Below are 15,248 nucleotides of genomic sequence, written 5' to 3'. Positions count from 1 at the left end.
TGCGGGGAGGCGCGGGGCTCGGCGGGGCCGGGCGGGCGTCTGGGAGAGATGCGGTGGTGGCTCTCGAGGTGCTGCTCCGCCCCGTGTGTTGTGCTTCTCGCCGTGTCCGCAGCGAGTGTGGCGTAAACCGGAGAGACAACAAATGGCAGGGCAGTGCCGTTGGCATGGCGTGGCCTTTGCCTCCCTTACGTCTTCATATTTTTTGTTTCACCTGGAAGTTGCCTCCCTTTTGTACTCTTTTCCTCATAATATGTGGTCGAGAGGTATCTTTTTCTCAAAATCGCGGCATTCTTTGCTGTATTGGTCTTGTTAGATCTCTTCCTGCTTACCTCCTCCTCTGCCCCAGAACTGTGCATCTTGGTGGAATTTGTGTTTGTAAGTCCAAGACTCGGTGCTTACATAAGTAGCAAAATATGACTAACAGGGCAGATGAATTGCTTGCTTAAAGCAAGCAAATAACTTGTTGTCATGCGCCTCACAACATGCCTAGTTTGAGGACCAAGTTTTCATGATTTATTTTTGACCTACTGAGATTAATTTGGCTTAACATACTTTTATTGTTTTGTGAATTAATTTCTTAGCTGGTTTATTTGCAGGGGGGTGTAGCAGGGAAATATCCTTACGTTGGCGACTTCATTCTGATGATCATTGCTACCAGCATGTCGCTCCCAAAGCAGTGTTTTTCTTTTTTTTTCTGCTGCTGCTTGAAAGTAATTTTTCCCTTTTGTTGTAGTTGGGAAGACCTCTTTGATCACCAGGTTTATGTATGACAGTTTTGACAATACTTACCAGGTATGTGGTGGTCCTTTTTGTTTTGGTTTGGGGTTTTTATATGCATATATATGGGTACATCTGTTCCCCACTATCGAAATGTATGACTGTGAGAACTGTTAGGGGTAAGCACGTTTCCCCATGAGATGTCAGTTAAGTATGTGTAAGGTTGTATTGTGACTTGATACGGAGATGAGACTTCACCATTAAGTCTGATCATTTGGTATAATGGCAGGAATTACAGTGTACAAAAAAGCAGCGAGGTTTAGATCCTGTCTGGATATGTGAGCAGCCTTGAGGAAAACGGGGAGAAACATTGGTTTATGGGGTTGGCTGACAGAGATGATGATGGTCAGGATGCCTGACAATGGATATGGAAGTCTTGGGAAACAGAGAGAACGAGTAAGATATGGACATGCTTGTGATGCTTCTTTGTCTCTAGCATCTGAGTCCAGAATGCACAGATAGATGTGCAAGAAGTCATCATGGTATATTCTCTCTCTCAAATTTCTTTATGACGACTGTTTTTTTCCAAACTAAAAGGCTATAGGTAGAAAAAGCCAGGGAAATCTTTGCACGGTAAGAGCAGAGTAGGGATGAAGAGGCTACAGATGAAAAGCTGAAGCTGTGTAAGAGGTCTAAAAATTTCAGGAAGCATTAGTTGTATCAAAAGCACTTAGCGATATTTCAGGGGAATACCAAGTATCTTTAAGGAAGATGAGACTATGGTGTTCTCTGTAATTCAGGCCAGAAAGAGTTACTGGTTTAGATTGGGGTAATTTTAAGCTGGAAAAGGAAGAGAAGGTTGGTTTTGGGTATTTTTGAGGACAAGTCTTTTACTGGAACTGGATCCTCTTGTGCTTTCTGTGCTTCTTTTACTGACTTTTGTAAGGTGCTGTTATGGATTTCTCTGCTTATTGTAGTTGTTCCAAGCTGTGTCCGGCCTGCAGAAAATAGGGCTCCAGAAATAAGTACAACCCACGGAAACTGACTGCTCTGGTCTCTTCTAATGTTAAATGGTTCATCTTCTGATGGAGACCTTCCAGAACACCTTATGCTGCCTGTGGAGATAATATGTCTAAAATACTGAAATCTGTTACACCGGGAGCGTGTCTCCTGTTTCCCAGGGCTATGATGGGCTAGGACATCTGCTTGATTTCAGTGCCTGGGAGCGCGTCGAACTTAGTAAATCACTTTAAATGTCTTTGTGCTGGAATTGCTCTACAGCAATGGCAGCGTGAATGGAAGGAGACTTACAGACAGAACTGCCTGGGAAATGGAGCTTCTGAATGTCACTGGAAAGGAAGTACATTCTGAAATGGAAAGCCCTGAATAAACATTGCTTTTTAGCTTTCAGCACAGTTGCCTGCAATTTATAGATGTAATTTGCTCCACCTTTTGGTTATTTCTGAGATAATTCTTACCAGACTGAGTTGCAGTAGACCAGAAGGAGATGCCAGTTCAGATAGGATCCGTGTTAAGAAGCACAAATGTCTGAGGCTGAAATCCCGAGTCGGAGGTTCTTGTGCAGCTGAAAAGTGTTGGAGGAATGATGTGAAACGGAGGTGGTGCAGATACCCAGATTGCTTTGTTTTCATCACTTATATTGAAAGCAAATGACTTCAACAGCTTAATTATAAGTTTGTGAACGTGTCTGAGAGTTTGTGTAGAAAGGTCTGATTTGCAGAGGCTGGCAGGCAAGTTGCAGTTACAAATGCTTTTCTTCGTTGCAGGCAACCATTGGAATTGATTTCCTGTCAAAAACAATGTACCTTGAAGATCGCACGGTAAGTGAGGCGGCTGTGTGATGGCGTGGCGACTGCAGTCTGGGAGCAGCAGTTGTCGTTCCTGCTGTTTTGCCTGGCCCTTCCTCCCAGTGGCTGCTGAAATCCCACAGCAGCCTTCAGAGGGACAGCTTTTGGTGAAACAAATCACTGCCCCCCTCCCCTGTTTCTGATCCTGGTTAATATCTGATACCTCCAGAACAAAGTCAAAATCTTTCATGCAAAACTGGGGCAAGCTAATGTCTGTATCCCGGGCAGTGGGTTGTCTACTACATGTACCTTGGGCATCGTTTGCTCCCAGAATTTGTAGCTCTGCCTCTGGGATTGTCAGTATAAATGGGTCTGAGCAGACCTCAGGTACTTCCAAGTCTTCAAGTCATTCATTGTTACCAGCGGTGGCATAGTTCCTCCTCAGAGAAAGGCTCCTTTTGTAGCACGGTTCTGACGTACTGTAATAAAGCAATTTTGGATTTAGCTTGCATGAGATTCCTTTTTTGCATAAAGAGATCCTTCACATCCCTATCCTGTCTTTCAGTATGTGTCTTTTCATTAGTTCATGTTTTGCTAGTTCTACTGTTGGCTGAGAAGTCTGAAACTGTTGGCGGGAGGAATGGGCCAGCGGTGTGATGAAAGTCCTTTGTGTTGCTTTGGGTCAGTTGCTTCTGAGAAAGTCTCAGCCCAGTGTGTGTGGTGAGTTTACCGAGTGCTTCTCTGCCATGTTACCAGTGATTTGCTGTTAGAAATGACCTTGGTTAATCTGTGCTTGGGAGAAAGTACTTGGATAATGTTTTTCAGTGGTGCTGGCACTGGCAGATGAAGAAAAAGATCTTGGGATTGCTGCTTGACATCTGTGAAGGCAAGCTGGAATGCCTGTCTGCTGTTTTCCGTAGCGTAGTCTTGCTTTGCTGTGGTTGTGTAGGTCAGGGTGTCACTCACCTGCTGACCTGCTACCCAGAAAAAAACCATTCTCTTTCCAATGCTGGGTATACTGTTAGCTTTCTTGATTATGTAAGTGTTTCACAGAGCCCATAAAGCCTGTTTAAATAACAGAGAAGTGTTGATTGTAGATAAGAGAAAGGACAAGGACATGCACACAAGCCAGGAAAATTCAGACGTTGAAATAATTTCTCTGGTATGGCTAATGCTCTGTTTTGCAGTAGGCTTTGACTGCTGTGCTTTGAATGAAGAATGCTAAACCTCTAACTTAAGTTTGTATGCTTTGGGATATTTGATAGACCTGTTACCAAATAATATATCCTGAAATTATACCTCTGCTGGATCACTCGGCTCTAAATATGGCCTGGGTGGCATGTACTACTCAGCAAAAGGGACGAATGTCTGTGGAGCTGGGTTCTTCAAACCACCTCCTGTGGCCTCCCACAGAGGGCAGCTGTAAGTTTGCCAGTTCCAGCACATTGCCAGGGCACTGGGAGCTATGGCATAAGTGAACTGGGGCCACGAGAAGCTGCATCCTCAATCCCAACTGTTAGGCTGACAGTTCCATGTTACAGCTACAACCTCATTCTTGAAAGACTGAGTAGCATTGCTTTTTCTGGCTTGATACCTTCCCAGGCTTGTTGGATTTTAGCACAAGGTAAGCCAGCCTAGAGGGTGTTTGCTATTCTGGCTTGTCCCCAGTACCGTTTTTCACCACCTCAGACTTCCCGTGGGCTCATCAGTAGCTGAGTGACATAGTCCTTACGGTTAGGAGTCCCTGCATCCAGCCAGCTGTGGCTGCGGTCTGCTGCGTGGCCATCGTAGCCGGAGTCCTGACACGGCAGGATGCGCTGAGGTAGGTATGCTTGTTTCCCTCGTTAGCAGATGGTGTGAGAAGGTATTTTTTTTAGGGATATCTTGGGTTTGTGATTAAACGGAAGAGTGTGTTCGTATGTGTGAGTCCCTCACGGGTCTGTGGAGGGAGGTTTCTCTGTGCTAGGCTGAGGTTGCTGCGAGGAAGCAGTTAGAAGTGTCGTTGGCTCTTTTCACGTTTCTGTTCCATTTTAACTTTCCTTTTATTGCATTATTTTTGCCTTGCAATTTTGTTCTTTTTATTTCACTTGAGTTTTGGTTTTGTTTTCCATTTTCCTGTTTTCCCCCTTCCCTCTTCCCCTACACTTTTCCACTTCCCAGATCAGGCTGCAGCTGTGGGATACAGCCGGCCAGGAGAGGTTCCGCAGCCTCATTCCCAGCTACATCCGTGACTCTGCTGTGGCTGTCATTGTCTTTGACGTTACAAGTAGGTATTGAGCCGGAGTGTCTGCAGGGACCTTGCTTTTATCGCGTACCGTTAATGCGCTGGAAGCGGTGGTGTTATCCGAAAGGTGCTAAGATAGCCCGTCACCCCAGGACTGCAGGTGTTTCATGGGATGAGAGGGCATAGCTGAGCATCCTTCCCCACCACCAATGGTATCTTCATCCCGTGCTACAGAAACTGGGGAATTGTTTAACCCTGCTCTGCTCACGGGATGGAAGGGATACGCAGAGGACTGGCAGGTAGGTGAATAGGGATTGTGACTTCTCGTGTGCCTGTGTTGGTTGGAGAATGAAAGGTGATTTGTAGCCTTTGGAAAGCTTTTTGCATTTTCTGGTTTAGAATTGTGGGGGTTTTTTTGTTCTAAACTTCAGATTTTTTTTTTCTTTTCTGGGTAACCAGAAGGGTAATACAAGTAATGTCTTCAGATGCCAAAGCAAAGGGATACTGTCAGAGTAGGTAAAACAGTACAACGCACACTTAACTAAAAGCTGTGTAGCGACGTGTGAGGATGCAAGATTCCGCTTCGCTGAGGAGGTGAGCTGATGATTCGTGAGGGTAACCACAGAGCTTTTGAAGGAGAAGAGCTCTGACTACTGTAATTTCTAAAGAATAAACAAGCTTAGAGGGAAAAGCTGTAACTCTTGGCATGAATGTTTTAGTATAAAATAAGAAGATATTAATACAACTATTTCATTATAACTTTTTTATTGATTCCACTTAATCTGGCTTTCAGCTAAGCTACTGTATCAGCATAAATATCTGGACAGGATTTACACCCGTGAGCCAACACCCTGTGAACAAAGTCTAGGCACAGAATGTAGCACAGGTGAAAAACCTCTGGCCCACCTTTTATTCTGTCAGAAGCTTCAGATGATAGTGAGGCTTTACAGACTAAGGGCTTGTCTTGCTTCGGTTAACAGAAGTGCTTAACAAATACTAAATTCTGTTACAATTTATCTTGCGTATTGAGGGAAAATAAGCTACAGGACTAGGAGAAAACCAGGTAATTAAGTACTTTGTGAGGATTTCTGGTTTGGTGCAAAGTGATGTAAAACCAAAGTGATCTGTTTGGGGAGTGCCGAGATGTGCCGGCGCTGGCTTACGGTGGGAACAGGTCTAGGTGAGACGGCGTGGCTGGCTGCATAGGCTGGCATCTTTGCTCCCTGCTGTTGTGACAGGTACGGAATGCTCTTTATCCAAGCAGGTGGAAAAATCTTATGACAGTCTAGGCTGTTCATAGTAGCTTCCAGGCATGTCAGAAATAATTAAGTGATAGCTGATCTCATCATTCCTTGGTGGTAATTTCATTTTTCTTGTTAGTGCTCCTTGTTCTGTTGTTAGTGACTGAGAGGCTTTTAACTTGCTTCTGGCAGTAGAAGAACGTGCTGGTGTACTTCTGAGGGCATGATGATGGTGAGCACTAGTGGGATTAGGAAAACACACGTTCTGAAAGGCTATACATTGTCTTTAGTGGTAATGGTATTTGGGAACCTCAAATAGTCTCCTATAAGTTAAGGCTGGTCATGGTACTGTAAAATAGGGACAATCCCATAGGACGTACTTAAGTGCCAGCCAAGTTACTCTGAGCCAGTAGAGAGAAACTGTTAGCTAGTGTGTGGCGAGCTGAGAAGAAAAAGAAAAATTCTTAGTTATTATTGATCTCCTGGGCATCTTGAAATGCAAGTGGCCTGTGGATCCATGGTAAAAGTCAAAAAAAGTGCTGCAACTCGGGCCCCTTTCTGAACAAGGGCCCTGTTTTTGAGGGAGGCTGGGTTAACTCTTGCTTGAGGACCTTTCCTCTTTCCAGGCCGGTTGGGTCATTAGTATGCTCTCATGTTTGAGTGGATTATTCATATTTTCCTCTTCCCCTCCAAAATGAACGTGTACAAACTTGGACTTGTAGAAACAAGACACCACAGGGGCACTGCAGCTAACGTTCTTAAGCCATTTCGGGGGTGCCTGCACGTGGTACCTGCGTATAGCTGAAAGCCTTCCCTTAAACAGTGTTACCCTCTGCTACAGCAAGATGACGGGGGCCAGTGCTTCCCCGGTTCTGTGGTACTTCCTCTGACTGTGGGTCTAAAGGTTGGAGAGTTTGAATCACCACCTTGGCAAACATTCTGGTGAATAGTCTGATGTAGCAGCAGTGTCTGGGGACTATGTTTTGAAGCTTGTTTTGAAGTCCAGAAGCAAGAGCTAGCAGCAGTGTCTGGGGACTATGTGGAAGCTTGTTTTGAAGTCCTGAAGCTGTCATTATCTGCTTGATCTTCCTGCCCTGGTGTAGTATCGTCCAGGTGCTTGGAGTTTGTCACCTGGAGTTTCTTGGGGTAGTGAAGAGCCATGACTTTTGCTGTTGTAACCAAGGCTGCCTTCAAAATGAAGAATGAGCTAAGTGCTTTGACTCTAAGCCCTAATCTTCCTTAAGTCCCGGGACATCAGATGCACATTCCCTGATGCAGATATGATGTTGTTTTGAATCTGCTTGTAGCAGGAGACTTTGCAGACGTGTTCTGTCAAGCTTCTGTTTTTCTTTTAAACAAGACAATTATTGGTCCTTCAAAACGGCTTTCTCCCTTGTAGCCACTTTCCCACAAGCTGCCTTGTTAACCGCTGTTTGTGCCTAAACAGCTGCTCTCCCTCATTGCTGAACAAGTGGTTTTGTGAGCACGTCTCACCAGTTCATGTCGTTAAGCTGGGAACCAGTATCTGCCCTCCTGTGAAACTCGTGCCTGACGAGAATGCCAAGAGCAATCTTGTTTCCTGGCAGCGTAGCGCTGCTTGTGCAGCTAGCTGTGTGGGTAATGACTTGGAAGGAAATGGTATCGCTCCCAGTTGTGGAAAGATTTTGTTCAGCATTCGCTGTGCTACTTGGGCATGTTTTGATCATTTGCCCTTTCAAATAGGCAGGTCCCACGCCTTAGAGCTATCGTATGTAATGGGTCAATTGGTGTTTGGGCATAGCTGTGGGTCTGGAGATCAAACTGTACCTCTCCTAGCATTTGTGCTTGTTTCTGACTCTCGTGCTTAGCTGAAAGGGAGAACCCAGGGCCTTTGTGTCACCTGAAGCCTACAGCGTGTAGGGTTTGCTTTTGTTTTTGTTGGAACTTACGTTACCAATCAATTGCCTTAATCTTGCATGAAAATCCCCATTGCCATCTTCTGGGTGCCCAATGCTGGAGAATGGGTTCTGGTTTACTACTTGGTGCCGGGGCGAGGGCATTGCCCAGAAAGCTTTCATCTGAGATGCTCTAGGTTAGGAGACCCCATGCATGATCCCGGGTCTGTATTACTGGTTAGCTACCTTTATCAGCACTGAGGTGGTAGCCATAACCTGGAGCTCTGTGGGAACAGCAGAAACTCTAGGCAAGCAAATGAATAATAAATAAAGCGTGTTATCCACAGTCAGAAAAGTCAACTTCTGTGGTGTTTGGTTATTCGGGGCAAGATTACAAGGTCAACGTCAGCTTCTCAGACGGAGCTGCATATAGTGAATTCTAGAAATGGCCTTTTCTCTAAAGGACAGTTTCCTCCTTTCTTTTCTCTCTCGCTCTCTGTCTCTCTGCTCTCCCTGGCCTGGTACCAGCAGGTTCGGCTGCAGCTTTGGGACACAGCAGGCCAGGAGCGGTTCCGCAGTCTCATTCCCAGCTACATCCGCGACTCCACTATTGCTGTGGTAGTCTATGACATTACAAGTGAGTGATGCTTTGGTGTCTCATTATTTGAAAAGCTGCATGTAAGCAGAACTAATATGTTACGACCAGAAGTTCTGCAGAAAGATGTTTAACATTAGAAACAGTTTCTCCCCCTCCCTGTTTTTCTGTGTGAGAGGGAAAACAATTTATGGGTCAGTTATGTGTGGTGTGGGGAGACTTGGAGAAGCACCTGCGTACAAGCATGGCATTCTTCCTCCCTAAAAAGAAGTTTTATCCTCAGCATTCCTATTTGATTCTTCCCTACAGACTTGAATTCTTTCCAGCAAACCTCCAAGTGGATTGATGACGTTCGGACAGAGAGAGGAAGCGATGTCATCATCATGTTGGTGGGGAACAAAACTGACCTGGCAGACAAGAGGTAATGGAGGGCAGCTGGCAGCCTTCTGCCCTGCCCAGTAAAAGCAAGGAACTGGCTAGCTACTGTGTCTTCAAAACAATTGTTGGTTTTAAATGAAGCATAAACAGCTTGTCACGAAATCCAGATTTCTGGTTTCAGAATACACGAAGTGACTCCATTTTGCTGTTTTACAAATCATTGATTGAAACAAACCCACCTAAAAAATTCGTTTTACTGCAGTTGGTATGGTATCTCATGGTATCTCAGTGCCACGTTTCTCAATAGTATATTTTTCTTCTTGTGCTGATATAAAGCCAAGAAAGTGTCTTGCAAAATCAAGGAAATCTGCCTTTTTTTCAATAATCCAATTTACGTGACTCAGTCTGCATGTGCACCTCTAAGTTCTTCGTAGAGTTTCTTCTTGTTGCACGATGCCGCGTGAAGGTATCAATCTAAGAGGTTTCCCTCTGAGCTTTAGTGTCATCTACAGCATCACAGTTTGTGTTATGTATGAGTGAAAGGGAACTAGATTAGCAAAAGATGTAAAAAGTTAATTACACTCTTAAAATCACGTGGACTTAAAGTTTTGGGACATTTCAATAAAGCATTTTGGTTTTAAAAAACTTAGTCCTACAGTGCCACTTCAACCAACATAACCAATGTGATAGCTGCTTAGAAGACCACAGGCTTGTGCTTTTGCAGTTCTCTTTCAAATTCTTCTCTTGATTGTTGATTTAGCAAGAATCTTGTTTAATGTTTTCAGACGCTTTCATTATTTATGAGGACATCAGAAACGGTGTAGAGGGAAGGATGTAAGTTTAATGGTTAGTGTCAGCAGTAGCTGGTGAAGGGAAGATGGAACAAGCCACTGAATTGCTTACATACCCAATACTTGAACATCTTCACATACACCAGGTGCTCTGAAACACCTGCGTTGTATGTCACAGGATGTGATGGGGAATTTTTATCTGATGCAAAAGAAGGCATCTCAGAAAAGCCAAACTGGGAAACACATGGGTCTTAACAGCAAAATGGGGTCTTATAAAATCAAACTACCCTTTGGCTGTTCATGAGACACTTGTGATCAAAAGAGAACAGCTTGAAAAGCCTTACAGGGGGATTGTTAATGTTTTCCCAGGAAGACATTGCATTGTTACCTGAACTCCGTGTTTACTCCTGTTTCTTGGGATGATGGGCCCAATAGGGATCTGACTCTCATTAAATTCTGCACTCGCTCCTGCAGCGTATATAGAGCTTCAGAACGTATTGTGATGTGCTTTGGTGGAGTTGGTGTTGTCCAGGTGCTGGTAGGGGACAGCAGCCACCATCCCTGGCTGTGCAGTGTGGTGTCAGGAGGTGCTTTTTGCCTTCTGTCCCCGTACAAGTCATGCTGTTAGTTTTCAGATTGTCATGCCTGGCGGGAAAAGCATGGACAATGCTAACACTGACAAGTGCTTTGAGTCGGTGAGGACAAGGATAAAGTTAGGCTCAAGCTAGGTGCCGTGTGGGCTTTGTACTGGTGGTACTCAGATGTGTCCTGCGTCCCCTGTGCCACCCCCTTAGTCTTGACAACTATTTGGCTTTTCCCACTTAGAATGGGAGGCCATTCTAATTATCCCATGCCTTGCACTTGGGAAATATTTGTAAAAATCAGTGCTCAGGGTTTCAGAAATACGATAAAAATGTGTATGGCTGACATGGATTAAGAGTTCCAGGAGGCAAGACCTCAGAGCAGTCTGGTCTCTGAAATCAGCTTACAGAAGCAACTGAGCAAAATCCGAGATGTTCTACTTGAGCCAGCTCTGGATGTTGACCGCTTAGTATCACTTATGGCCTTCTGGGAGCTAGAAATAACTGCAGCTCCCTAACTGAATAACCTGGCATTTAGATTTGAGGCTTTTTAATTTCTATCAAAACGTAATTTCATGTGGAACTGAGAAAACCCAATGGGATAATTTCTGCCTTGGATTATTTCCTGGTAGTACATAAGAGAAGTACAGTGTGGCCCAGCACTGCCGTAAGAATTAAAAATACCAGAATATTGTTTGGAACATAACTACAGTTGTAGTTCATGTAGCACTAGAAATTCTTCTTTTTGACGTTTAATGTCACGGTAGCCCTGGCCTAGGCTGGAATTTGAAATCACTGTGTTTGTCCAGCTATCAGTAAAAGAAGCTGCCCTGGTTAGATTTGTGTTGGGCTGCAATACTGGGCCTTTGAGGGCTGGGCAAAGCCACAGTATCAGTCTGAGCTCGGTCACGTTTTTCAGAAGAGAATACAGCATATTGGAAGCCATTCATCCCACGGTAAAAAACGAGGGATGATGCAAGTTAAGCTCTGAGGCCAAAAAGCTGAAGTAAAAATAGCACTGTTCTGATTTGATGCAGCCTGTTAAGTTTCTCTTTCCTGGTAATGTCACTTCAGTTGGTGGCTGGTTTTTTTTTTTTTTTGTTGTTTGTTTTTGGTTTTTTTCCCCCTGCAGTTTTCTTTTTATCTCTTTTGGGCTATTTTTCTTTTGTTTGGTTTTTCTTTCCTGTGATTTGTTCTCGTTGCTGTAGACAGGTTTCTGTAGAGGAGGGTGAGAGAAAAGCCCAAGAACTGAATGTGATGTATATTGAAAGCAGTGCTAAAGCAGGATATAATGTGGAACAGGTATGTACAGGGTGTGATCAGAGATGCGACTGCAGGTGTTTGCTCGCATGCAGCAGTCTAGCACTTGCTGTTGCGCTGTACTTGCTGTTGGAGCTTTTCTGAAACCTTTCTGTGACCTCACGCCATTCCCTTCTGCTGACTGTAGGCAAACTGCTTTTTGTACCAGGTGCAGCGTACGGGGATTCTTCCTTCCCTTGAGAATGCTGTGAATGAGGCTCACGTGTACTGCACGAACTTCATCCTGTGCTGAGCATCTGTTATTAACAGTTGAAAGCCAGGGTGTTCTGGAGGCCCTGAGGGTCTGAAAGGCTCAGAGTCCCTGAGGTCTCTCTTGGTGGACTATGGGCCTTGTAAGGGGTGGGAAAGTGGCCCCCCACTGAGCGTCTCCATCACAGACATCTCTAACTCGTCCTGTCTGTTCTTCCTTTCTCTCTGCTTCTCTTTGCATCTTTAGGCAAATCACTACAGAAGAAGGTGAACAGAGAGCCAAAGAGCTGAATGTGATGTTTATCGAGACCAGCGCAAAGACTGGATACAATGTGAAACAGGTAGATCAATGCTCTGATCTAAAGACAGGAGATCTGTACTGTACTGCTGTGTATGTGTATGCTTCTGCTTGGGGTTCATGTTCCATCAGGTGTTTGTGTGTATTGTTTGATGTCAACCCCCAGAATGCTTCTTGCCCAGCGATCGCTACTCTTTTATCTAGTGGAAGCTCCTTCCCTGGTAAAGGTAAGCAAATGTACCTCGAAAGAAAGGAGAACCTACAACCGGAGTGTGCTGAGGGATCAGAATGGCACTACTTCGTGCTGCCAGCCAAACATAACTTTGGGCATTCTCTTTGTCAGCAGCTAGTGCGCTGTTTTCCAAAACCAGTGTTGACATCAGTTAGGATAATTGCTTAGGCTGATGCACTGGAGCAGAAGTTCCCGCTTCTGTTTGCAAGCCGCAGAGGAAAATTTTAGAAAGGTTGAGCTTGGAAGGGATCTCTGGAAATCATCTAGTCCAACCCCCATGCTCAGAGCAGGCTGCCCAGAACTGACTCCAGCTGTGTTTTGAATAGCTCAAAGGATAGAAACTCTGTCTCTCCAGGCAACCTGTCACAGGGTTTGACTCTCCGTACAGTAAAAATAAATGTAACAGAAAAGTGTGAGGTTAAACAGAATTTCTTGGTTCAGTTTATGCCCGTTGCCTCTTGCTGTAAGCTTGTGATCCCACTCGTTAGTTCAGGAATCGTTCTGCAGCATGACAGAACTTGGAGTAAGGCAGCCCTAAGGCCGGGGGGTCTTCAGGGAGCACAGGTGCTTTTGGTGTCAGCTGGGAAACACACCAGTTAGCTGCACAGCAGCTGGTTGAGAACCTCATGCTGGGGTCTGGAGACTGCAGGTTTCTTTCTTTTGGCTGTTCTGGGTTGAATCTGCTTTAGCCTTTGTTCTAACTTACTGCTGCCTCGTTTGCCTGGCAGGGAGAACTTCTGTGACTGCAAGGTTGCTAACAGCAGCACCTTGCTGGTGCCTCAGTGGCTTGATTTTCCAAGTAATGCAACTTGGAGGTGTGGATGAGCTCCCTGCCAGGCTACAGTGAGGAAAGAAAAGATAATTAGCTGATGATCCCTCTAGCTGTTTATGCAGGCGCTTCACCGGCCTGCCTGGCAGTGCCTGCGTTGTGTTAGCTGCTGCATTCCTGTCAGCAGGAGGAGCTAGAGCATTGACTTGGAACGTGGGTTTGCCTAATTTTTCAGTTTTTGTGGGGACAGGATAGTCCTTCCCAGCCCTAGCACACCCTTGATAGCTTAAACGCAGCTCACCTGAGCCAGCTGTTCTGCTGAGAAATGGCTGTCTTGCAGCAGGCCTGAACTGAAAGGGTGGGCTGCAAAACTCAGTTACTCCAGACTTTTTAAGCCTTTGGTCTCTTGCGAGGTTGCTGATCCTGCCTTGCGCGCCGCAACGCTGCTGCGTGCCGAAGCACTTCAGGCTGGAGAGGGTGACGTGCTTACTGAGGGCAGGAGGGAATTGTTCTATGAGTCCCTGGAAGAACTGTTACTAATTAATTCCATGTTCTCTTCCAGTAGAAACAGGTAAAATAAAAACTGGTTTGGAGGTATTGAATAACTTCTTTACTAAAATCTGTTCAATTTCCTAGGTAAAATTCTCGTGGCGTTTGTTAATTGCTTTGTTTGCTCAAGTACCCACATAACAAGTTTGTACAGTTCACACTCTAAGATCTGCTGTAAAACAGTAATTTTTTTAACACATGTGGGGTTTTTCTGACAAGCCTTCACCTTCCTGTTGCTACTTTTCAGCTTTTCCGTCGTGTGGCTGCTGCCTTACCTGGGATGGACAGCACACCAGAGAAGAGCAAAGAAGACAGTATCCTTGCTTTCTCATCAGTAACATTTCCTGTCCTTAACAATTATCTTTTAGGTTGGGCTTTACTGACTTTCGGCACGTTGTGGGGATGGGCCTTACCGGGGTTTTGCAGAGGGAGGGTGGAAACAGCCACAGTCTAGCGCGGTGCTTACCTGAGGGTGTAAACTGAGGACCCTGTGTGTGGTCTGTATATAACCCCAAGTTTTGCTTCCTCCACGGAAGCTTAGGATAAAGTTTGCATGGTTTTAAAATACCATAATACTTTCCTCTTTCTGCACAGGGCTGTCCTGTGCAGAGACCTGTCCAATTGGGCTCCATCCTCTAAATGGTCTTGACACGCCGAGTCCATCCTGTTCAGTCAGGGCATGTTCTGCTGAAACACCTGCCCTTACCAAGCAGGGACAGCTAACAGCCTTTTCGGTTACAGATCCCTCTCTGTTCTTTCCTTCTTGTTTTCTCTTGAACTGAGTGATTTCCTTAACTTGTCTCCCGCAGTGATTGACATCAAACTAGAGAAACCTCCCGAGCAGCCAGTAACGGAGAGCGGGTGCTCCTGCTAACAGGCCCGTTCGGTAGCAGCAAATTCCCCAACCGGCCAGTCTCACTGAAGAACATCACCGCTCATTGGCTAGGCAACCCTACTTTGTGGGCTGAGAAACCAATCTTCTAAGCGAGCGAACTCCCTGTTTACTGGTGGGGAGCAGCCCCGGCCGCCCCTCTTACTGCATGGTATGAGTCCTGAGTGCAGAATGAGTGTCCTGTCTTTTGTTTTATTTTTTTATGTTGTTGCACTTTTGGCACTGTGGTGCCCTTTACACTCTCCCTCTTCTTCCCCTTCTCCCCCTCTTCCTCACTTTGAGCCCGTCTGCTCAGATCTATCTTGTGAATGCAATGGAAAAGCCACCAAGTTAGGGAAGACAAAAAGTCAAGCTTGGGGGTGGGCTTTCCACCTTCCTTACCGCATCCTAACCAGTTCCCCATCCGCTCCAGCCCTGTCCTGCATCCCCACCTCCTCTGGTGAAAGGCTGCTCCTTTTAAACCGGTCAGTTTGACTTGGCCTTGCCTTTTTAGACACTACAGGTTACCTGTTTCTAGGCTTTTGCTTCCTGCAGGGCACACACAATACTAACTCCTCAGTTTCTCCTTTTTGTGGATGATCTTGGCTAACTCTTGCTCATGACTTCTGCATTTTGCCCCTCGTGTTACACGCAGCACTGGAAGACCCCCAAACTCTGATAGCTTTGGCCTTGTTGCTCACGTTTGTGTAGCAGAGATGCGCCGCAGACTCTCCCCAGCCGGAACGCGCGCGCTGAGTGCTGGCTGTCAGATTGGGGAAGGAAGAGGGCGCAGAGGCTCTGCAGTGCGAGG

General features: G+C 45.6%; 1 protein-coding gene across 2 annotated transcripts; it reads left to right on the top strand.

The window, feature by feature from the left end:
• The first annotated feature begins 738 nt into the window (after positions 1-738).
• Positions 739-14,886, top strand: RAB6A (RAB6A, member RAS oncogene family). 2 transcript variants are annotated; one of them, XM_010147985.1, is made up of 7 exons: positions 739-792; positions 2,505-2,558; positions 8,396-8,501; positions 8,769-8,880; positions 11,966-12,059; positions 13,814-13,880; positions 14,376-14,886. In XM_010147985.1, the coding sequence occupies exons 1-7, from the start codon at positions 763-765 to the stop codon at positions 14,438-14,440; spliced, it is 528 nt and encodes a 175-aa protein (XP_010146287.1). In that variant the 5' UTR covers positions 739-762; the 3' UTR covers positions 14,441-14,886. The 2 variants fall into 2 exon arrangements, with proteins under 2 accessions (XP_010146287.1, XP_010146288.1); XM_010147986.1 differs by lacking the exons at positions 8,396-8,501; positions 11,966-12,059 and adding exons at positions 4,686-4,791; positions 11,418-11,511 and having other exon boundaries at positions 742-792; positions 14,376-14,796.
• The last annotated feature ends 362 nt before the right edge of the window (positions 14,887-15,248 follow it).

Source organism: Eurypyga helias, unplaced genomic scaffold (genome assembly GCF_000690775.1).
Source record: "Eurypyga helias isolate BGI_N326 unplaced genomic scaffold, ASM69077v1 scaffold1733, whole genome shotgun sequence".
Taxonomy (NCBI): Eukaryota; Metazoa; Chordata; class Aves; order Eurypygiformes; family Eurypygidae; genus Eurypyga; species Eurypyga helias.
This window is presented reverse-complemented; position numbering and strand designations above follow the sequence as displayed.

Excerpts from the sequence above, each read along its gene's own strand:
- RAB6A (XM_010147985.1), top strand. The coding sequence starts at position 763 with ATGTATGACAGTTTTGACAATACTTACCAG. Across the intron at positions 2,559-8,395 it reads TGTACCTTGAAGATCGCACG|GTTCGGCTGCAGCTTTGGGA; the intron begins GTAAGTGAGGCG and ends TGGTACCAGCAG. Across the intron at positions 13,881-14,375 it reads AGAGAAGAGCAAAGAAGACA|TGATTGACATCAAACTAGAG; the intron begins GTATCCTTGCTT and ends TGTCTCCCGCAG.